The sequence below is a fragment of the Carica papaya genome, chromosome 2 (assembly GCF_054855325.1).
Source record: "Carica papaya isolate Zhongbai chromosome 2, ASM5485532v1, whole genome shotgun sequence".
Lineage (NCBI taxonomy): Eukaryota > Viridiplantae > Streptophyta > Magnoliopsida > Brassicales > Caricaceae > Carica > Carica papaya.
The window spans coordinates 30,254,167-30,278,467 of record NC_142310.1 but is presented as its reverse complement, the minus strand read 5'-3'; the positions used below and the strand labels follow the sequence as shown (position 1 = coordinate 30,278,467).

The following is a 24,301-nucleotide window of genomic DNA, read 5'->3' as shown; positions in this document are numbered from 1 at the left end:
GGTCTGACCTTCATGTTTCTGGCTGAGGCGAGTCTAGAATTGCTTGAAAGAAAATTCACTGAAGAGGAGATTCTTGAGGGACTCACACAATATAAATGGGGTAAAGTCCCTGGACTCGATGATTTCAACATGAGTTTTTTACAAAAATTTTGGCATGTAATGAAAGAGGATATTCTTGAGTTTTTTAAGGAATTGCAGAATCTGAGTCGTTTATTAAATCCTTAAATTCTTCCTTCTTGACACTCATTTCAAAAGTGGAGGGGTGACTATATTAAGAAGTTCAGACCTATCAACTTAGTTGGGAGCGGTTATGAGCTCATTGCGAAAGTGTTGGTTAGAAGGATGACTAAGGTGATGGATAAGGTTGTGTGTGAATATCAATATGCCTTTATGGAAGGAAGACAAATTCTGGATGCGACTCTTGTAGCTAATGAGATTATGAATGATCTGTTATTTATGGATACGGATGGTGTCCTATGCAAGTTGGATATGTAGAAAACCTATGTTCATTTAAATTGGGATTTTCTTGATTATATGCTAAAGAGATCGCGTTTCAGGGACAAATGGTGCGAGTGGATCGACTTATATATTATTACAACTTTTTTTTGCAGTCATGTGAATGGGTTCTTTTTTCTTTTTTTTTTTGAAGTTTCCAGAGATCTTAGACAAAGTGGTCCCCTATTTTCCCTACTATTTTTTGTTGTCATGAAAATCTTGAACAAAATATTGCTAAAAGTAAGAGAGTTGGAGTTATTTAAATGTTTAAAGGTGGGTGAGGATGAACTTACAGAAGAGGTAACTCACTTATTTTTTTTGCTAATGACACTTAAAATGTTTTCTTAATAGGATGAGAGGGCAATGCTTAACCTAAAATATATTTTATTGAGTTTTCCAACGGTTTTTAGAATCAATATTTTCTAGCAAAATCTGAGTTGGTGAGACTGGGTGATGGGAGGGTGCTTATAATTTGGCGAGAGTTATGGGGTGTAGAAATGTGGATTTGTCGGTTAAGTACTAGGAGTTGCCATTAGGGGCTAAATATAAAAATGTGACAACATAGGATCCTATGGTGACGTGGTATGAGAGCAGGTTGGCGAGATGGAAAAGAAACCCCTGCCTAAGTGCGGTATACCTACACTCGTTAAAAGTACGGTGACCAATACCCACATTTATTAGATGTCCATTTTGACAATCCCTACAAGTTTAGTCAAGAGACCAAAATTAATTTAGTGTAGATTCCTATGAGACAACTCAGCAGATAGGAAAAGTATCACCAGGTGGCATAAGAAGAGATCAAAAAGCCAATATCTCAGGAAGGTTTGGAGTAGAGATCTTCAATGAAGATGAACGCTTACAAGGAAAATGAATTTGGAGATTCAAATGAAAACGGTATTCTATTATGGAGGGTGATACTGACAAAGTTCGGAACTGCAGATAGGGGGTGATACTCTAGAGTATAGACTAGACTGCATGGAAGGAATGTGAAAAAAAATATTAGTCGGTAGGAATAAATTTTAGGATTGTATTAAGTGAAGGATTGGCAGTGGGGACATAATCAGTTTTTAACAGGGCACTTGGTTAAGAGGGGGAGAACAATTTTCCAAATCTATACTATTCTATGGAACAAGAATATCTTGGTTTATGAGTCATTTAGAGATAATTGGAGGGAGGGGGGAAGGACTGACATGTAGAAGTTATGAGAAATATCAACGATCGAGAAATTACCAATTGTGAGACTCTCCTCCATACACTCTCGTTGCCATCAATTAACAAAGTAATGACTAACCAATTTGGAGACTCAATACTAAAGTATTTTCTGGTCAGGTGTTTCTATAATTAATTGATTAAGAATGATGCACGAAGACCAATTTTCTTTTTCAGAAAATCTGGAAGGTTAATGCTCAATTCAAACTAACTTTCTTTGCATTTAAAGCATGTCTTGAGTGTATCCTTACTATTGATAAGGTGATGAGGAGAGGGAAAATATTGATGAATGGATGTTTTCTATGCAAGAGGGAGGTGAAGTCTTGTAATTACATCCTTTTTTGGTGCTTTCATGCATATAAATTATGGACTGATCTATGAGTTATTAGGAATCAGTTGGGTGATGGCTGGATTAGTGAGGGAAGAGATTTGGGTCTGGGAAGGTATTAGTGGAGGGAAGAAATATGTGGGTCTTATTTTCCTTGCTATTTCTTGGGTAATGTGGAAAGAGAGGAACAAGAGAGTTTTTGAGGGATGAAAGATGACTTTGATAGGGTCGGAGATAGATGGCTCTAGACTCAGTTTTTTTATTACGAGTCATCCTCTTTATAAAATCAATGATTTTGTGGACTTTATTGATATTTTGATTGACATTTAAATATCTTTTGTATATAGGTTGATACCCCCTTACTGTTTGTGAGTTAATGAATCAATGTGTGAATTAGGGCAACATGATGAATCGAATTTAGAACAAAACTTAGAGATATCGAATCTTAATAATCAAAACAGTACCTCAATATTTGAATAATTATCATCAATAGTCTACCTAATAGCTATCATAGCTATAAGCACCAAATACATTAAAAATATGAAATTTAGAAAATCTAGTAAATAGGAAAATAACTTAAGTAGAAAAAATTAGAGAAATAGGAACATAAATTTTCCTATTTTCCTTTCTTGTAAAACTTTCCAAAACTTATAAGAAAATTAAATCTTTCTATTCCTTTTAGTTAACTTCTCAAAACTTATGTTTCTTTATTGATTTTGCACTGTATTTTTATCACTGGTATATGTCCATTTTAGGAGTTTTTCTTTCTGCACCATGGAGTTTGGTGGAAAACAATATATTAAGTGAAATAAATTTAATGCAAGCTTTAGATGGATACTGACTATTTTTTGTGCTTGTATCCTTGCAGAGAATGACTTCTACTGGTTATAGCAGTGTTAAGCCGGATATAGATGCTGCAGATGTGTCGAAAAATAATATTAAACTTTCGGACAAAGAAGAACTTGCTCAGTCATCAAATCTTGTCTTTGGTTACCTCAATCTGTTTTCTGATGGTGTTGTAAGCATGCATGCCTTTTAATGTGTTAAATGTTCATATTTTTTTTACATTCAGTTTATATCTACAGATGGGAAGAAATGCCTCTTCTAATAAGAAATACACGTTTCTGACTGCAGCATAATTTTACTGACGGAATGGCTTTAGGAAGTGCTTTCCTTCTTTATGGCTCTGTTGGTGGGTGGTCTAGAACTCTGTTTTTGCTTGCACATGAGCTTCCTCAAGAGGTTCGTGTTCCTTCTACTATTAATTCATATAAACGTTCCTGCCTGGGTCATTTTTATTTTTCTTTTCAAATTTTACTTGGAGGTAGTTACTGCACAATCAGCACTGTATAGGGGAAGGAGCACTGCAGATGGAAATTATCTTGACTTGAGCTGAATGCTTAATTATTTGAGCACAATTCAGCTCCTCAGTTTAAATCTTTTTATAGACTTCTATTCATTCTGTAGAAGGTCACAATAACAAAATTCTTTGTCTTGAAAAATGAAAAACATTAACAGGCACCAAATGGTGCCACCCATTATCAAGGAATTATAGAAGATCTGAAACCCAAGTGCGTATAAGTTCCCAAGTTCTCTTCATTTAGAATAGGACACTTTGTAAACAACATAGGGTTTGGAATTAATGGACTCTAGTTTTATTATAAAGAGAACAAATGCCCTCGAAACTCTCGTGTTTCTTTCTCACCAAATAATAAAGATAGATATGGGAATGAGATTGTTGGAGACATAGGCTAACCTATGGACAATGATCTTTCCTCTCCTCCTCAAGGTGTTCGCGGTCAAACCTTTAGGTGCCTCCTATACTGTCGCGGACACGTAAATATGGAAGGCGTGGCAAGAAGTAAGACTGTGGCTAAATAGGAGGTTCAAGTTCAATTAAATATGAAATTTTAATTAGTATTGGATTTCGAAATAATATAAGATTTCTCATATTTTAGTAGAGTATTTCTAATTAAACTCATATTGCAATCCCTAATTAAACTTAGATTCCTAAGTAGGGTATTACTAATTAGATTCGAATTTTTAAGTAGAGTATTTCTTATTAAACTCAGATTTTTAAGACTTATAGCATTTATTTAAAGAGATATTTTTGTCATTAATAAAATAAGTCAGAATTATTTTCAAAGTTACGAGGTGAGATCTCAAAAGAGGTGTAAAGTAGTAGTTCCCTTTTGATGAGGTGTAATTTATTTTCACAAAATGGACCGTTATCATAATAAGAACAAGAGTATTAACTGTTTATTAAAAGACGATTTTGTTATTAATCGTCTGATGGCTCGATCCTTAATCAGGGAACGTAACACATACCAAGAAGGAAAACCTAGAGGAAATCTTGCTCTCCCAAATTTTGCTTTCGAAAGAACTAGAACTCGATCAAACCCAACAAAACTAAGACCTGATCGAGCTAAGGAAATAGGTAGACGAATGGATAGAGGAAGACTCTAGTTTTATTATAAAGGGAAGAAATGCCCTTGAAACTATCTTGTTTCTTTCTCTCCAAATAAAAAGGATAGACATGGGAATAAGATGGTTGGAGACACATAGGACAATCTATGGACATCTTTCCTCTCCTCCTCAAGGTGTCTACGGTCAAACCTTTTGGTGCCTCTTATACCTACAAAGAGACTGTAGAGGAAATCTTGCTCTTCCAAATTTGCTTTCACAAGTAGAACTCGATCAAACCCGACAAGCTGTTGTAAGTGGAAGAATGGATAGAAGGATTGAAGGGTCTGTGCAACCAGAGACAGAGACAAGCTGTTGTGATGACCAATTTTGAGGCAGAGTGAGATGACAACATCACCTCTCGTAAAGATGAGGACAATGACGGGTCCTCTTTTGATTTCGTGATGTTATGGAAGAAGACACTGGAACCAAAGCTCTTACTCGCTTGTGTGGAAAATCTGAATGAAGTATGGAACGGATTACAATTCCTATTCACTGATAAAGAAAAGAAAGTGCATGGAATGGAGGCAGATAAGGATCAGGTTGTAAGTCTCATGCAGGAGGCATATGACAGTGTTTACAAAGGGTATTCATTGGAGGTGGAAAAGGAGCCAAACCAAGATTCCAGGGGCAATTCGCAAAATGTCCTGGGAAAAATTCTATCCTGTTCTGTGCTTCTGACCTCACTGTTTTCCTTGTGATACAAGGACAGAAGTGAGAAACATGCATTCTGGTAAGTGTATTTTAACACTTCCCAAACACTCTATGGGTCTGGGGAATCATAATATGCTACAAGAGAATGGAACAACCAAAGGAAAAGCCATTGCCATTAACCTAATAAATGATAAGTAGTAATCAGGAAACTCTATCTACCCTCAAGGATAAATTTGATTTCAGGGTCACTGGGGAGAGAGGTTAGGCAGTCAAGATAGTAATGTGGCCCAAGAACCTATGCACATAGGAAAAGAATTATGTAGGTTGGGATTAGGAAAGTGGCCCAAAAAACACTTAACAAGGAGGGAACAGGCAAGAGGGAAGTAGAGAGCAGTAGATGAAGATAGTATCTTGAAATATTAACGGGTTAGTAAGCTAGAATAAGAGAAGAAAAACTTAAAGAGATTCTAGAGAGAACTAATCTTGTCTTGGTGATGATACAAGAAACTAAAAGATAAGAGGTGATAGATAATTTATTAGGAGTATCTGGTACATTAGGTTTAAGGATTGGGTGATTATACCTTCTTTAGGGCTTCGGGAGGAATCATGATCATATGGGACACAAGAATTGCCACCAAATTAGATATAGTTGAGGGAAGTTTTTCAATTTCAACCTTCTTGAATATCAAAGGGAAGGGATGTTGGTGGTTTACTAGTGTCTATGCACTTACTAAATAGGGGGAAGGTCTTCTTTCTGGGAGGAGTTATCCTCTTCGGCAGGTCTCTGTAATCTATTTTGGTTTTTAGGAGAGAATTTAATTGTTCGCAGGTTTCCCCAGGAAAAAGTGGGAGGTCGAGTTGATATGACCATATCTATGCATAATTGCAACAATTTTATTGAGTGTGGACTTTGAGACTTGCCATTTGGCAATACAAAGTTTACTTGGTTAGTGGATAGACAAGGTATTGTGTCCTCACGATTGGATCGCTTTCTGGTTTCTAGCAATTAGGAGGACACCTTCCCAGGGTTAATATAGAAAACTCTTCCAAGACCTATTTCTGACCATTACTTAATCCTGTTGGGATCCCAACGTATCAATTGGGGGCCTCACCTTTAAGGTTTTAAAATGTGTGGCTAAGTCACCCACATCCGGGGTTTCAAAAACTCGGGGAGAGGAGGGTGGTTGCCAGATGATGGACCAAGTTGGGAAGGATTTAGATTTATGCGCAAATTGAAGAATATGAAGGAATCATTAAAAATTGGAATAAGTAGGAATTTGGGAACATTATTGCGAAAAAGACAGGTACTTAGAAGGAAATGAGCACTTTAGATAAATTGGAAGCAATGGTAACATTTCTGTGGAACAAAGAAAGAGACTATTAGAGTTGAAGAAAGAATTAGACCTGGTCTTAGTTAACAAGGAAAGAAGTTGGAGATAAAAGATTAAATTCAAATGGGCAAAAGAGGGGATGCTAATATCCGTCAGTTTCATTGAATGGTCAATATTGGGGTCGGAACAAGTTGATAGGATCCCCTTTTAACCCCCCCCCCCCCCACACACACACACACACGTCGCCACATGGGAGGGCATGGGGGCATAAAAAGAAAGAGAGGGATGGGGTTTCTCTCGCTTTTGGCTAATGCTAGCTACAACTTGATAATGGTCGTGTTGGGAGTAGAAGTGAGGTGATTGGGAAAGAGATTACTAAGGTCTTTCAAGACTTGTATACAGAAGAGAACAATCATAGACCTTTCATTGAGAGAATTGAGTGTGAGCCTATAACTCTTTTGCAAGCTAAAAGGATGGAGAGGCTATTCGAAGAGGATGAGATTAAAAGAGCAGTGTGGGATTTGGCAGGTATGAGGCACTTGGAGAACTTGGAGTTCTTTAAGAACTGCTGGAAAGTGGTAAAAGAGAACTTGATCAAGGTTTTTGCGAAGTTTTAATAATGGGAAAATTTGTTGAAGCATGAATTCAACTTTTATCACCTAAGTACCAAAAAAGGATAAATCAAAGGTGTTGGATTATACACTGATTCGTTTGATCGCGAAGGCATATAAGATTATTTTTAAGGTACTTGTCTAGTAACGTAGTGGGATCTGGTGAACAGGCAATGTGGCTTTAATCGGAATAAAGGAAAGGAGTAGCATGTCAAGATCTGATGGAACCAAGGGAAATTGGGGTTAAAGGAAACATCTTGAATTGGGTTAGGTCAGTTGTTGGTTGCAGCGGCTAGGATTTTGTATGCTCATTCTCTCCGTTGTAACAAATTCTGTTCTGAAATTTCTGCAGATTGAGTGAAATTTGTAGATATTCGTAGGCTATAAATGTATCAGGAAAAAGGATTGTTGTCCATGCTAAGTGAATATTGAAATCTTTCTAATTGAGTCTTCTCAAATTCTGTCAACCGTTGTTCAATCTTTCTATCTCAACCGACTAAATCTATTTCTCTTCTTCGATCACTTGATATTAGTCGTCAGATACATGTTAAATGCTCCTGACAACTTGGTATAAAAGCCAATTGATTCCGACGAGCAGCTAGTGAGTTTTATGGTGATGGCGAAGAACAAAAGAAAAAGGGTGGTGAACGAAACACAGAAAATACAAATGTTGGAGGATGTAAGGGAAGTTGACCAGAAGCTCTTGGACTTGATGGCCAAGATGTATGACGCACAACGTCAAACGAAAGCATTACTTGACCACAGATTTGAGCAAATCGCTGAGATGTTGAGAGCAGGGGCAAAGGATCAGCGACCATCATTTGATGTAAGTCACCCACCTCCTTTACAAGCTTATGATAAAGGTATCCTTCCAAACCTAAAACAGCATGAAGCTGGGGTAGTTGCATGCAAAATTCGCAAAATGATCTGTCAGGAAACCCTACACCGAAGATAGATATCCGTATCTTTGAGGGTATGAACCCTAGGGCCTGGATAAGAAAATTTGATGTCACCATAACTTCCTAAATTCTTATAATAGCTATATTATTTTTTATATCAAATGAATCCAAAGAAAATGTGTAAAAATAAGAGATTCTAGCAGTGGACTTGCAGGCAGAAAATTCAAACAAAGTTAGAACTGTCTGCCATACGTCAGATAGAAGAGCTTTCTGTAAGAGATTCTAAAGAAAACTTGAGAAACATCTATGAGATTTACCCTTCTTGTTGTCCTGTCATCTGTAAACTTCGTTGCCATCTGCAAACTTCACTAATCTGACCATGTTCAGCCATAACAGTATATTTACTAATATACAATAAAAATATTATATGAAACTCAAAAATATATCAAACTGTTTAAAAATATTAACTGACCACATTTGACTTTTGAGTTCACTACTTCTGATTATTTATATGGTTATTAAAGAAAGGCTGAACATAAAACTGACCCCCACAATGCTTAGCCTAATGATAGTATCTCTAAACATGAAAATAGACCACAATAATGTTTGCCCCGATTCTCGAAGAGAAAAAAGAAAGTAATAATATTCTTGATCAGTCTGTCTGTCTTTCCTTCTTCCTGTGATTGGCATCAAACAGACCTGGTTTTTCTTCCTTTTTCTCTTGCAAGTTGTCAATACTTTTAGAGGTAAAGAAAAGTCGGTTCGGGGAGCTTCTGGCATGATAGTTTAACTCATGGCCTCATTCACAAACCAAATTAGTAAAGTTTGTTGTTTATTTCTGTCTTAATCAGAGGTTCTGATGTAGCACAGCAGGTTAGGGTCCAGAGAGAGAAGAAAATAATGAAAATAAAAGATAAATCCAATCTACAGTTACAGGGTTGTTAGAGTTTTAATTAATGAGAGGAAATCAGCAATTTTATTTATAAGCAGTCTGCTTAATAATGATAAAGCACCCATATAACTATGGGGTGTCTACATAGCCTGATAACATGGTAGGAAACAAGAATAAAACAAGACTGTCTAAAAGGAATAAAATTGGAAAAGCATAATAAGTCCAATAATACTAGTAATGCTCTAGAAAGCATTGCATTCCTATGAAATATTTTCCCCAAATAGCTCAGATGGCCCACATGAGGTCCAGGTTTCAAGTGCTGACTTGCATGATTTTTTGACTAGAAAAAGACCTCATGAAGTGCTTCTGATTTAGGGTGATAACCAAGGAGGCTGCAACTGTACACTTAAGTTTGATTTTTATTTTTATTCTTTATTGTGAAATTTACAAGGATGTTGCTTTTCTGTGGAAAGTTGGTAAATTCTTACCTTGAGACATATTGAGAAACTATATAATTAATATATTGTTAAGAATAACTGGCTTGAAAACAGAATCGTATTCTATTGCTGGCAAACTGTTTCTCCTTAACTCTTCTATTTACCAATTCTAGAAGTGTTGATAAATTTAGAAGCCTATAGCTTGAATTATGCTCAAATATGCAGGTTGGTGATTTTGGCATTCTGGTAAGATCTGGTTTCAGTGTATTCAAAGCACTATTCTTTAACTTTCTCTCAGCTTTGGTGGCACTAGCTGGAACTGCAACGGTCAGAATTTTTGTATATGTGGTTTCTACCTAATATTATTTCAAGAAATAAAAATTTTAAAATCTACTTAATTTCTTGCAGGCTTTACTCTGGGGACAAGATCCAGGGCAGTCCTCTTTGATCGAGGTAAATACTACTGTTTCAGTTTGGTTCTGGGAGTCACTGTCCCAAGTTAAAATGGAAGTTCATTTAGTTTTTCATTCCATTTTCTGCAGGGATTTACAGCGGGTGGGTTCATTTACATTTCTGTTGCTGGCGTGCTTGCAGAAATGAACAATACTGGGAAAACAACATTGAAAAGTACAGCACTGCAATTAACTTCACTGGTACTTGGCATGGTGGTGGCCCTTTGTATTTCTCTTGTAGAATGAGAATTCATATACATCTGTGTAAATTGTACCCCAATTTTATTTGAAAATTTTTTCAAGCATAAACTAGGTATTTTTACTCATGTATTCAATATCTTCACTAGTGAATAGAGTAAGCTTAGCTTCTGCTTTGATCTCGAGAGTTACGGAAGAGGCAGAGAGGATTCATTAATTGATCAAAGAGTGTTTATTTTGGAAGTTGGTTTTTCGGAGAGGTATTTATTTTTTAAGATAGTTACTTCAGCATATTGAGGCCATTTGGATTAACTTCTTATTTCTTTTCTTTTGTGGTTTTAAGTTAAATGTAATTTTTACTCTTAATGAGATCTGATCTTATACACAGTACTGCAAATGTGAAAAATAAGTATGGACTGATTTTTTTTCAGAGACATTTGGTATTTAAAAAGGTGCAAATGTCTGAATATTAGGAGTTTATGTTGCAATTTTAGTAAAATATAGAGCAATTATATTATGATGTAGGTGCCACCTCACCTCAGTATGTTGAATGACCTATTCAACCAATTATATCAAGCGACAAAATGAGACTCAATTATTTAAAATCAAAACCAAATTCATATATAAGTAGCAAAAAGAATTATGGCTTAATTTATGAAATTCTCAATCTTTAGGAACCATTATGAGCAATAAGAACTGCCGAGAATTGTTTTGAACTTGAAACAATCTAGTTATATATTATCAAAGCAATTATTATGCTGAAGTTCATCTTCCCCTTCTCAATTCTAAAGGACTTTTTTGCAAACTGTCCTTTACCAGTCATGAAAAAGTGTCTCTTCAAACCATCATATGCAAGGAATCAAAGCAAATGTTAATAAAGAAAAGTTGAAAGAGAAAGAAGACAGAAACGGAAAGAAAGGGGGGAAAAAAAAAGATATTTTCTGAGAAAATGCATGGAGATCGAGATGGGAGTGCTTGACCCGAAAGTCAGGAAGCAGCAGATAGCAGATACGATTGTCTGCAAAACACAAGGAAGTAAACAATATAATGTAGCAGCAGCTAAACTAAACAAGGATGCCCTGAATGAAATAATTTCAACTCCAAAACAAAAGCATCATGCTCCCAACAAAATAAGTAAGACCAAAACAATTTTCTCAGGAAACCACCCCAGAGAAACAAGACAGATCTTGGAGAACCCAGAACAAAGAAAATAAATAGATTTTTAGATTTATGAATAATTAATTATGCATGCTCATGAAATGATATAGTTGTGAAAGGTGGCAACGTACCAAAGTTATTGCTGCATAGATAATTTCTGAAAATTAAAACATGAAACCAAAACTTAAATCTCTCTTATCCACTTGTTAGTGGGTCTTAATTAAATTACATTGATGAGAAGAAAATAGGAGAATCAATCATCCCAATTGACTTGGAACACATTTATATCTATGTATGTATATACTAAGAGTCGAACTTATCAAATTGGTGGAGCATTTGGTAGATGGTAATGTTATGGGTGGGGAGCTGCGGAGGGATTCTGGAAACCGGCTTCATTACTGCATGGTGATCATCATGTGTGAGCCCGTGATGCCTCTTACGCACTGCTCGAATTCTAGGAGGCAATGCACTAACCATTTTGTTTGATCTTCCTTCTTCTTCTTCTTCTTCTTCACTTCTCTTCATCATTGCATTCTCGCTTACTCTTCCATCCTGCCAAACAGTCCTTAATTTGTATATTTAACTCTTGATCATCTTAACTTCTGGCTTATATATGAAACTATTACTGGTTGTTTTATTCTTTAATTATATAATTAGTTTTAAAAAATTATAATATTACTTTTAACTATTTTTTTTTAGTTTAATTTGATCCCCTCAAATTTTTTCTTTCTTTTCACAAAAAATATCATTTCTTTCTTTCTTTTCTACTTTAGTTTCTTTCTTTTCCCCTTTTTATTTCATTTACTTCTATTGTTTCTTTTTAATTTTTTTCTAATAAATTTAAACAAAAAGTGGGGATTTCACTTCGTCATTATGTTTAGTCATACAAAAACAGTTCTCACTTAGCTTTAAATTACAGAGTAGGCCACAGCTACTCCACTGCCCAAAATATAACTTCATATATATTTTCCTTAATCAACTCGCCAGCTTAGCTAATCAACTTTCACAATAGCCAAGGTATACGTCTTCGATGACAGCTTGAGCTAATTAACTTTCACATACAAAAAAAAAAAAAAAAAAAAAAAAAGGAATTCACACAAGCCAAGGTAGATGCACCGAGTATAAAGAAAGTCCTTCAAAGTTTCAAAACATCATCATCATATTGAGAATTGCTTTCTTTGCCATGAACTCTATATGTACTATTAAGGAGAATTTTCTTACATTAATTATCTTTTTCTCATGAAAACACGTTAATGTATGCAGAAGTGACGAAGTAGCAGATACTTTTTTTTTTTTTTAATCTAGCAGTAAACGTGAATTTCTAACATGGTTATTTGTTGTAGTAGCTAAGCATCTTAATCTCCTCAACAATCATCTACATGCAATATTCAGCAGCCAATGATCATAGTCAATAAAAGAGATGGTTTGAATAAATATAATTAGGAAAATGTAGCAAAGGGAACTATAGTCCGGAATCAGAGTTTGATGAGAGAAACGCAAGAGAAAAGCCAAAGTGTATATAGCTATAAAGATATATATATATATATATATATGGATGAAATAATTCTCACCATATTGATGATAGAAGAGGGAGCTGGCATGGGGCATTTGACGGGGCGATCTTCATCTTGTGGCTCCAATGGGTGCTCAAGTGGCCAAAATTCCATTTCCAAATCAACCACTCTAGCACCCTTGTCTCTGTTCTCTCCTCTACTGCCTTCATCTATTAGCGCCACTTCACTTTCTGCTTTTTCCTACAATATATATATAAAGAAAAATCAATTGTACTCGCGATCGTATATCATATTCTGCTGATCTGCTGAAAAACTACACTTTTATCAACATACATACATATGTAGGTATAAATATAAGTGTATATATATATATATAGACTTACAAAATCATCCCCACATCCACATGAAAATCCCATGGAGAGACGAACGCTCATGAGCTCACATGCCAGAGCCACACAAAATATTGTAGCTATAGCTATTTTTCAGCGTTGTGTGTTTATAATCCTTTGGAGGGGAAGGGTAAAACGAAAACTTATAAAAAGAGAAAGAGCATGAAAAGGTGTAGTAGAGAGAGAGAGAGAGAGAGAGAGAGGTGTGACGATGTGGGATCGCCTGTACAGTGAAAGATGAACAAAAGATTCCCACCATTTTTCTCTTTTCCTTAATTTCTATGGTAATTTATTTCATACATTTTCCTTTCTTTAATTTCTTTCTTTGTCCCTTTTTTTTCTCTATCTAAAGATATTGACAAGTTCACTTTCTTGCATTTAGAAACAGTGGTTTAGAGCTTGTTGAGATGAGTACCCATGCAACATGTCAGTCCTTCGCTTTTGTTTTATTTTTCTGCTTTTCTTGGTTTCGAAGAATATGGTCGGTAATGTAGATGAGACATGAATGCATGAGATTAAACAATGTTGTTTGCTTCAGAATTTTGAAGAATAAAAAATGGAAAAGGTAGGTAGGTAAGCTAAGTTTGAAGAGTGGAAAAGCTGGCAAAGAAAGCCAAGACAGCGGAAAGCACAAGATTGCGAGATGTATGCACTTTAGTTTTTTGGGGTAGCCGTTTGTTCATAATTTCAATGCAATCTTCTCCTTGTAAAGCTAAAACGTATCTGTACATGGGAAACCTTTATACAAAATTTTCAAAAAATATAAAAATTCGCACATATAACTATAAGAATATATATATATATGTAGACATGGGGAAGAAGGGGAAAGAAGATGGTCACTTCCTTGGGCCGCCGGAGGTGGTGGATTTGGCGGAGCAAGTAATGGACTTGGTGGGTGACGGAGGTAGTTGTTGCCGGAGAGCTGAGGGGGGAGATGGGTAGGAGACAAAGTTATGGAGGAAGAATTTTGTTTTTTTATATTTCATGTTTTAATTTAAAAAAAAATAAAATTATTTTTACATGCATGTCAATAATTCACATAATTTGATATTGATATTTACCCAATCAAAATACAATAAACATGACATTTTCATTAATAATGTTAGTACACCATGAATTAAAATCAGAAAATTTTAAAAAGTAGAAGGATCATCTTAGGTCTACAACCAAAATACAATTCTTGTTAAACCTAGATTCACGTAACAATATCATTACGAGTCTTAATATTTATCAATAATCATATATTAAATTGGAAAATTTTTAAGTATAAAGATTAAAATTATAAAATATATATTTATCAATTTCAATATTTTAAAAGAGTATAATATCCAAAAAAATATTAGATGCTATATAATATCTAACATAGATCAGACTTCAACCAAAAAATAGTGTCAGAATTATATATAGAAATATTCAGTGTTAACGGTATTAGAGATTAATAATTGAATATTCTTTTGAAAATATAAAGATTAATTTGACAAAAATTTGAGGTATAAACTAAATCAAATAAAAATAGGTAGTATAAATATGACAGCCCGAACCCCAATATAGATGGGTGCGGACGTTAGCACAATATTTTCAACTAACGGAATATATAAATATTAAATATACAGCAGAACTACACTTTAATACATCTAAATTAATTTATAAATCTAAAATAAAAACTAACAAAGTTTTCTTCACCATCTTCTATTGATATTGGACTTGCTTCTCTTCTCCTTTAACCTAGATAGGGGTGAATTAGGGTGAGCTTCACGAGCTTAGTAAGAAAAAAAAATCTATAACGGAGACTTACGTACATATATTCACATAATATATAATATATAATAATTTTTATTATCAAAAAAAATATCAAACAAACATCACAATTAAAATACACAACAAAACAAATTATCACACAAAACATATTCTAATCCTCACTCTTATAACTTAATTCTTGTTCTCCTTTCAAATTACACTCGCACTCGAAATATCACATCTAAGGTTTCATCGCGTGATGCCGTTTATATCGTTATCGATGAGAGGTAAAATGGATTCTCCATCACATGGATAGCACACACACATAAATTTCACAATGGTCATAGCAGGTACGTGTGCTAGGTGACCCACACTCACAAATACCTATCCATATCTGTACTAGGTTTCAAACTCTATCCATATGCAGATTCATCAAACCCGCTGAACTTCAGCCACACACGCTCCCTCCCCTCCTCGATTTAGACTAAACAAGTACCTATTCAGGGTCCTTACACTCTACACTCTTTCTAAATCTCTCTAATTTCTAATTCACTTATTTCCTACTTAAGATCTTAATTTCTATGTATAATTAAATACAAAGATACACACACACACAAAATACACGATATCATCACACACATCAAAACCATACATTTCAAACTATTTTCTGAATCATCTTGTAGCAAATCACACAGCAAGCATATGATACTTAGATTTCTCGTACAACTGTACCAGATCATATAGCAAGTACAGTGCACCGTATATCGATACCAAATCACACAGCTAATGCAGGGTACCCAAATTTCACACGTACACACTGATTATATATTTTACATTATAACATATATACACACATATTAATTCACACACACATATATTATAATGCAGACATATATCTTCATTACATGTCTCAAATAGAATATATATTTATATTCTCACACACAAATAATTTCTACAGATACCTACGCACACGTTCATACTTAAATACGTACACACAATCACACACAACATATCATATATATATATTTATTCACGTATTTATTTTGATCAATTATGTTCTTATCAATTCATATTACATTCATCGTATATTTTTATAGATATACACACACATGCGTAACAACATATATATACACATACACATGAACACAAACAAATATAAATTATATTCCTATTACACCATACATACATTTAAACATTCACATACAATGCACTATACATATACACATTTACATAAACATATAATTTATGTCTCCGTACGGAATACACACAATTCTTACTTATGGTGTGATCATAAAATCTTTGGGAATCCTTTCTAACTCGATCTATGGTCCTCTCGAAAATTCGAATACCGTTTGGGTAGTTTTTCTCGTTTATGAAAATACATAGATTAAATTATAAATAATTTTAAAATTATATTACGTGAATGAGGAACGGATTTTACCTTTAGACACGCGGTCCTAGTCACTAGCATCACCACGCGCCATCACACACGTGTCACAAAAAATGTCAAGTGCTGATGATCGAATCAGCGTGCGTTGTCGCATGTAGCGCACCAACATCATATTAGTTGCCATACTTCTATCTTTTCTTCATTTATTTCTTTTGTTTTCTTTTATTTCTTTTTTCTTTTTTTCTTTGTTTTTCTTTTCCTTTTTTCTTTTTTCTTTTTTTTATCCTTTTTTTCTTCTTCTTCCTCCTTTCTTGGAGCTCCACTTCTTCTCTTTTTTTTTTTCTTTCTCCTTTCTTGCAACTCCTCTTCTTCTTTCTTTTTCCTTTCTTCTTCTTCTTCCTTTTTTTTCCTTTCTTTTTCTTTCTTCTTTTTTCTCTCTTTCTCTCTCTACCCACCGCGTCTCTTCTCTTTCTCTCTCTAACCGATGGTGATTTCCCTCGTCTTTCTTTCTTCTTCGATTGCAGCGTTGCCCAACGCCGTGCAACCCTTCTCTCTCTTTCGTCGATATCGTTCGACACTCTCTCTTCTCTATTTATTTTTTTCTTCTTTTTTTTTTTTTTTGTTACTTAATTATATATACATATATATTATATATGGCCACGTGTTTTCTTCTTCTGCTCCTAGAGTACACTCTGGGTTCTTCTTTTCTTTCTTTCTTTAATTTTTTTTTCTTTTGTTTAATTATATAGATATACATATATATATATATATTCCATAGGTTTTTTTTTCTTTTGTTCGTCAAAGAATTGGAATCACTCATCTCCTTACTTGGAGAAATGTTCTATTAGGAGAGGTTTTTCTTTCACTAGAGAAATGTCTATTTCTATTGGGAATTTCTGTCACTTAGAGAAATTTCTTTGTGTGCGAATCTCCTCTCCTCCTAAGAAATTTGATCTTTTAAATTTTTATTTGCGAGAACTTGAAATAACCATCCATGTATTCTATTGACATTTTTGTTAACAGATTGGAGTGATTATGATATATTCTTTAACAGAATCATCTTAGGTTGTAATATCATTAATTTCATTTTTTTTTCTAATTCTTATGTATAAAAGTACATTTGTTTAAAGGGGTGTCTTTGATGTCTAATTATTTTTATGTTTTCCTTAGTGTGAAGGAGCTAATTTTCTAAAATTTGTCGTGGTAATGATTCTGTGATCAGAACACATATTTATGGACTTTTTTTTTTCTCTCTCTTTGAAATTTAATTTCATAGTAAATGTCATTTAGGAATGGCTCCAATCAAGTGGGGATGTTATAATATTTCCATTGGGTGAAAATATATTTGGAAAAATCTTACTCATACTTTTCTCAATTTCACTTCATTGGATTAGTTCTAATGCGTGTTTCTCTATTTGCAAGTTTAAATGGAATGGTGCTTTATTCAGATTGTCTTAAAAATAGTTAGTATAGTTAAAAAGTATTATTTTCTCTACGCCATATCAATCCTTAAGTTTCAGGTGTCTAATTTAATTCATTAGTTTTCTAACTTTTAATAATTACGATGTGACTAGTTGAAATTACTTAGAGAGTTACAGAATTGACGATTATTTTTTAGGGTGATTAGAAATTCTTTTAGTAGCATATTTAACCATTAATTTTGCTGCAAGCAATTACTTTTAATTCTATTTCTTGCAAGTATGCTACAAGTTCTCAAGATCATCTTAAGTATGGCCTTAAGATACGAGTCACCATTTTCTCACATCATCTATTTACTCTTTTTGGTTTAAAGAGAAAAATCACCTAGGTGAGATGATTGTGGTTCATCACGCTTCCACTGCGCTACTTTGATGAGTAATGTATTAAAATTTTGCTAGTAGTTGGGTGTGAGGATTACTTACGACCATACTCATCACTGATAATTTTTTTCTAAGACTACTAGAACTTCTGAAAATGAGGATTCTAGTTAGGCGTTGTATGAGTTTAATTCCTAAATTGATGGTTTATTTCCTAAGGATCAAGTTACTTGTTTCCCTAAGATTTGGAACCACTATTAGAGTCTCTAAACGAAGTTAGAAAAGAATTTTAGAATAGTGAGGGTATTTGTTTCCCTAGAGGGATACAATGAGAATTCTTAGAAAAATTTAAATGCTCATTTGGCTCCTATTAGATTTAGAATTTATTAGGTGGAGTATATCTATCTGAGGGTTTCTCTTGTTTTGATAATTTCTTCAAAATAGAAAATTTTCTCACTCGAGGGATTTTCTTTCCACCTAAGGGATTTCTCTCATTTAAAGAATGTTGCTCTTATTCGGGAAACCTCCCCGCTATGATTTTTTATTTATTGAATCTCAAATTTGCTTAGAGGTATCTTTGCATAAGATGGTCTTCAAGATCGAACGATTAATAGTCTAGAATAAGTAATTCTTTGCTTTAAGGTCCTTCAACTTCCATCTCTTAATTTCTGTTTTTTGCATATCAGACGCAGCTGTTCCAATTGCTGGTTCTGGAACCCCTTCCAAAACGACTTACCAGTACGCTTTATATATGATGAAATTTTCCATCAACATGCTCCAATAATCATAATGACCATCGAAGTAAGGAATTATAGGTTGTACAAACTTGTTAGATGGCATTGATAATAATAATTTCAGCAAAAGAAAACTTATTGTTTTTCTTGTACGAATTAATAGATTGCAGAAATAGGATTAATAGAATAAGAAGACATAAACTAAACTTAAAGATATATCTAAAGTGATAGCAAATTAGCCTATAAATAAACATTACAATCAGTAAATAACTAACCCATAATTCCTATAAAATATGAAGCAATAATCCCACTAACATAAACTGAAATGTTAAGACTTAGGAACCATCAAAGCATTAACCATAAAAATCTATAAAAATAGAATATCTTCAGCAAATAACTAAGTTACTATTAACATGATCAATTAAAAAGTCAAGGATAAGGAAGGAAACCTTTTGTTTATGAACGAATGGCGATGAAAAAGCATAATCTGCAGGTGATGAAGAAATGGATGAGACGAAAGACATGGAGATTGTTGTTACCAAAGAAGAGGATTGTGTGGAAGCAGAAAGAGACGGAACGAAGGACAATGGTACCTGGAGTCGTGAAAGAGTCTCATTTCGAAATAAACTTACAGACACTAGGCATTCCAAGAAGAAAATAAAAGATTTTGAGATTAAGAATGAGGATGTGGTTATCAATTTGGAAAATGGTCTCCCTACAATTTCATTCCCTGACAGTGTTCATAACTACATTTCTCAATCCATGAAGAACCATGTGATTATATGATTCTTGAGCAGAGCCATTAACTACTGCGCCTTACTTGGCTGCCTCCAGAACCTTAGAGACCAATAGGAACCTTCCAACTCGTTGATATGAATAATAACTAAGCAAAATTTACTGACCCCAATGATTTCATGCATACACTCACTGAGGGTCCATGAGTTATCTATGAACACTGCCTAACAGTGAAACCATAGACATCGACTTTCTCCATCAACAACGATGCGGTGACCTTTGTGGTAGCATGAGTGAGATTCCTTTATCTTCAACTTGGATGGGAATTTGTCTCTTAGTCGGGATATTGGGTCCCAATGGGAAAGTGTTTCTTGCTCTTGGAAAATTTTCTCTCAGTTGGGAGATTTCTCCCATCCCTTAGGAATTACTTTCTTATCTTAAAGAAAATTAAATACTTTTTCTTAAGAGCTTGGCTGTTGTTATTTGACTCTACGAGGTCAATAGGTCAATAAAAGATTAAGGCTCTGATAATTTTTCTTAACACCTGTGAAGCTTGACGATGGTGGTTGGGTAAGTATCATCATCTGTTAACTTCATAGTGAACCCTTAATTGGTTAAGTTCTAAGTTTGCCAGAAATTAACTTATATAATTCATATCATTAGGTTTGTAGAATACTGTCATGTACTTTTCATGTTGAAAAATATTTCAGATAATGTCCAAAAATTCTCTTAACTCCTAAGTTCTGCAGGTTTTAGACCTCCTAAAGTTTCTATTCCTCACGTTACAAGGGATTGTTCCAAGGAACGTGTGCTCTGATTCCACTTGTAATAGCCCAAACCCCGATGTCGGTGGGTACGGACGTTAGCACAATATTTTCAACTAGTAGAACATATAAATATTAAATATGCAGCGGATAATTATTTGTTTATAAATAATTAAGGCATCTAAATTAATTTATAAATCTAAAATAGAAACTAATAAAGTTTTCTTCACCACCTTTTATTGATATTGGACTTATTTCTCTTCTCCTTTGACCTGATGATGGTGAATTAGGATGAGCTTCACGAGCTCAGTAAGAAAAAAGATTCTATAATAGAGACTTACGTATATACATTCACGAAATATATAATATATAATAATTTTATCATAAAAAAAAATATCAAACAAGCATCACAATCAAAATACACAACAAAACAAATCATCACACAAAACATATTCTAATCATCACTCTTATAACCTAATTCTTGTTCTCCTTTTAAATCACACTCACATTCGAAATATCAAAATATACTCAGAATATCACATCTAAGATTTCATCACGCAATGTCGTTTATATAGTCATCGAAGAGAGGCGAAATGGATCCCCCTATCGCATAGATAGCACACACCATAAATTTTACAATGGCCACAGCAGATACGTTTGCTAGGTGACCCACACTCACAAATATCTATCCACATCTTGACTAAGCTTCAAACTCTATCCACATGCAGGTTCACCATACCCACTGAACTTCAGCCACACACCATTCTCCCCTCCTCAATTCAGACTAAACGAGTAGGTATTCAGGGTTCTTACACTTTACACTATTTCTAAATCTCTCTTATTTCTAATTCACTTATTTCCTATCTAAGATCTTAATTTTTATGCATAATTAAACACAAAGACACAAACAAAATACACTATATCATCACACACATCAGAACTATACATTTCAAATCATTTTCTAAATCATCATGTACCAAATCATACAATAAGCACAAGATATTCAGATTTCTTGTGCAATTGTATCAGATCACACAGCAAGTACAGTGCACCGCACATCTGCACCAGATCACACAGCCAGTGTAGGGTACCTAAATTTTACACGTACACACTGGTTATACATTTCACATGTATAACATATGTACACACGTATTAATACACACACACATATATTATAATGCAGACATGTATCTTTACTACATGTCTCAAACAAAATATATATTTATATTCACACACATACAATTTCAACAAATACCTATGCATACGTTTATACTTCAACACGTACACACAACATATCATATATATATTTATTCACGCATTTGTTCTTATCAGTTCTGTTCTTATCAATTTTATTCTTATCAATTCATATAACATTTATTGTATATTTTTATATATATACACACACATGCGTAACAATATATATATATACACACACACATACACATGAACACAAACAAATACAAATTGGACATATTAATTATATTCTTATTACACTACCATATATTTAAACATTCACACACAATGCACTACACATATACACATTTACATAAACATATAATTTATGTATCTGTATGGAATACACATAATTCTTACATATGGTATGATTAGAAAAGCTTTGAGAATCCTTTCTATCTCAATCTACGGTCATCTCGAAAATTCGAATACCGTTTATGTAATTTTCTTCGTTTATAATAGAAAACACATAGATTAAATTATAAATAATTTTTAAACTATATTACGCGAAATGAGGAATGAATTTTATCTTCAGACACGCAGTCCTAATCGCCAGCGTCACCAAGTGTCATCATACGCATGTCACTAAAAATGTCAAGCGCTGATGATTAAATCAACATGTGTTGTCGCATGCAGCGCACCAACATCATATTGGTTGCCACACTTCTATTTTTTCTTCCTTCATTTTATTTCTTTTTGTTACATATATATATATATATTATATGGTCACGTGTTTTCTTCTTCTGCTCCTAGAGTACACTCTGGGTTCTTCATTACTTTCTTTCTTTAATTTTTTTTCTTTTGTTTAATTATATATATATGTATATGTATTTTATAAGTTTTTTTTTTACCCAACTGAGTATTACAATAAAGATTAAAAATATATTTTATATTTATATTTTTACTAATTATGTGACGAGCTAATAATATAATATTTTGACAACAATATGTATATAACTTTATAACTCAAGTGACGCTATTTCAAAAAAAAAAAAAAGTGGGGAGTATCTAACGAAGAAAAAAGGTGGTAGTCCTAAGAAGTTTAATTACCTATGTTTATACTCTTCATCTTCTTCTTTTCTTTTTTAAATTAATTTTTAAAAAAATGTTACATGATATGTGGTCAATTAGAAGATATTATGTAATGGCCCCGAAAATTAAAAGGAAACATATATATAAAAATTCTAAGTACGGAAGCAAAATAAAATATTTTGATTAACATCCCTTACACAATAACCAAAACGTATTAAACGTATGAAAGAATAAGCTAACTAAAGTAAATACTAGAAATGAGTACTATAAGAAAAACTATAAAATCTTTAAGCATCTACTCGCCGTCTTCCGGTGGAACGGGCTCGGGAACCGAGTCCTCCTGATCTGAAATGGTTAAGTAAGGAATGAGCTACACTAGCCCAGTAAAGATTTCACATTATCTCACTGTCACAGAAGTAAAGGTTGGTATAAAATAAAAACGACCAATTGAGTATAATTTATAGCAAATTCATTTATCAATAATAAAATCCTTAACTGTCCACTTACCTCGGTGAGATTCATGAAAACAACTTATGAAAATAATAACACTATAATATCATAGAATCATACGCACTTTGTAACATAACACATGTCATACTTTTAATATTTCAATCATCAGACAACAAATTTTCTCTTTCACCAGCCTACCAGTATCCATGAGGATCCATAAGGGTTCCTGCTACACGTGAACCATTCACCTTCATAACTCAACTCCAGGGCCGTCCCCATACCCCGTCCGGTATGGGTACCAAAACCATAAACCTCAATACCCCATCCGGCATGAGGGTGAAGCGGGCCGTCCCCATACCCCGTCCGGTATGAGCGCCAAAATATTTAAAGTCTCCATACCTCGTCCGGTATGAGAGACAACGTTTCCGGTAGGGTTCCCTATGGACCCGGTCCGTCCACCATCTCCCAGGATATCTAGTGAGGCTGTCGACTTATCCACTTATTAATTCACATACCTTTTCTATTCTTTTCTTAGTTTTTTATTTCTCTCATAATCATGAATATTTAAACTAGTAACGAGCATCCAAAAATGCAGGCATATCATCGGATTCACAAAATCAAGCAATAGTGAAGTAAACAGTGATTCAAGCATTCAAAACCATAAAATAAATAGATCAGACACTATAATACCTTTAAAACTGTAAAATAACTAAAACAGTAACTGACTGAAAATATATCAGATTCGGGCTCCATTAGCAACCTTAATCAATTATACATATCTATTAATTCATAAAATACCGTTTTATCATTTATTAAATTTTAATGCTGTGATGGGATATAGGGTGAGAGATCCTTACTTGATTCGAAGTCTAAAATCGGTTTTTCACTGTGCCTACAAGCAGTCACTAAATTTCCTAAATTTTTTTTAAGGAACTGAAACACACTTCCGTACCTGCACATGTCCCTAAAAAACTCCAAATAAGACCCAGGGCCTCCTCAGCCAATTTTAGAATTCCAGCACAGCGGCTCCGCCGTGCTCCGGCGACGGCGTCGTCGCCCACGGCGGTGATCTGCATCGGGTTGGCTGTTTTCGACCGTTTCCAGCTGAATTCAGCCAAACTAGCACCAATTCTTGCAAGGAAACACATGTAAGGCCCTCGGTGGGCCAAAAAAATACAGAAAATCGAGACTTACCGGCAGCGGAGCCCTCGGGTGCGGCGACTCCTCCGGTGAGAGTCACGATTTGGTGTTTTGCTCCGGTCAACCTGTAGAGGAAAGGAAGGTGGTCACAGTGGTGTAAAAATTACATCGAACGGGAATCGGAAGGGCCTCATCAGAGGCAAAAATCGAGAAAACCCGTGGCGGTGCCGCTAGGCTTCGGCGGCGTTTTATGGCCAAAT

At 34.3% G+C, this 24,301-nt stretch overlaps 2 protein-coding genes across 3 annotated transcripts in view; one reads left to right on the top strand and one right to left on the bottom strand.

The window, feature by feature from the left end:
• IAR1 (ZIP metal ion transporter family) overlaps nt 1-10,399 on the top strand; it is a 31,752-nt gene extending 21,353 nt beyond the window's left edge. Inside the window, exons 7-11 of one of the 2 annotated variants that reach the window (XM_088214006.1) lie at nt 2,901-3,050; nt 3,167-3,274; nt 9,545-9,646; nt 9,728-9,772; nt 9,914-10,399. In XM_088214006.1, the coding sequence (XP_088070132.1) occupies nt 2,901-3,050; nt 3,167-3,274; nt 9,545-9,646; nt 9,728-9,772; nt 9,914-9,919 (411 nt within the window). In that variant the 3' untranslated portion in view covers nt 9,920-10,399. Of the gene's footprint in view, nt 1-2,900; nt 3,051-3,166; nt 3,275-9,544; nt 9,647-9,727; nt 9,773-9,861 lie in introns of both variants that reach the window. The other variant, XM_088214005.1, reaches the window with a different exon arrangement.
• Nucleotides 10,400-11,255: 856 nt separating this feature from the next.
• LOC148268951 (uncharacterized) lies at nt 11,256-13,263 on the bottom strand. Its single transcript, XM_088214007.1, has 3 exons — nt 13,025-13,263; nt 12,699-12,881; nt 11,256-11,679 (listed from the first exon to the last, which is right to left on the bottom strand). The coding sequence occupies exons 1-3, from the start codon at nt 13,073-13,075 to the stop codon at nt 11,431-11,433; spliced, it is 483 nt and encodes a 160-aa protein (XP_088070133.1). The 5' UTR covers nt 13,076-13,263; the 3' UTR covers nt 11,256-11,430.
• Between the last annotated feature and the right edge of the window lie 11,038 nt (nt 13,264-24,301).

Excerpts from the sequence above, each read along its gene's own strand:
- LOC148268951 (XM_088214007.1), bottom strand. The coding sequence starts at position 13,075 with ATGAGCGTTCGTCTCTCCATGGGATTTTCATGTGGATGTGGGGATGAT. Across the intron at positions 12,882-13,024 it reads GTGGATGTGGGGATGATTTT|GAAAAAGCAGAAAGTGAAGT; the intron begins GTAAGTCTATAT and ends TATATATTGTAG. Across the intron at positions 11,680-12,698 it reads CCTCTTCTATCATCAATATG|GATGGAAGAGTAAGCGAGAA; the intron begins GTGAGAATTATT and ends ACTGTTTGGCAG.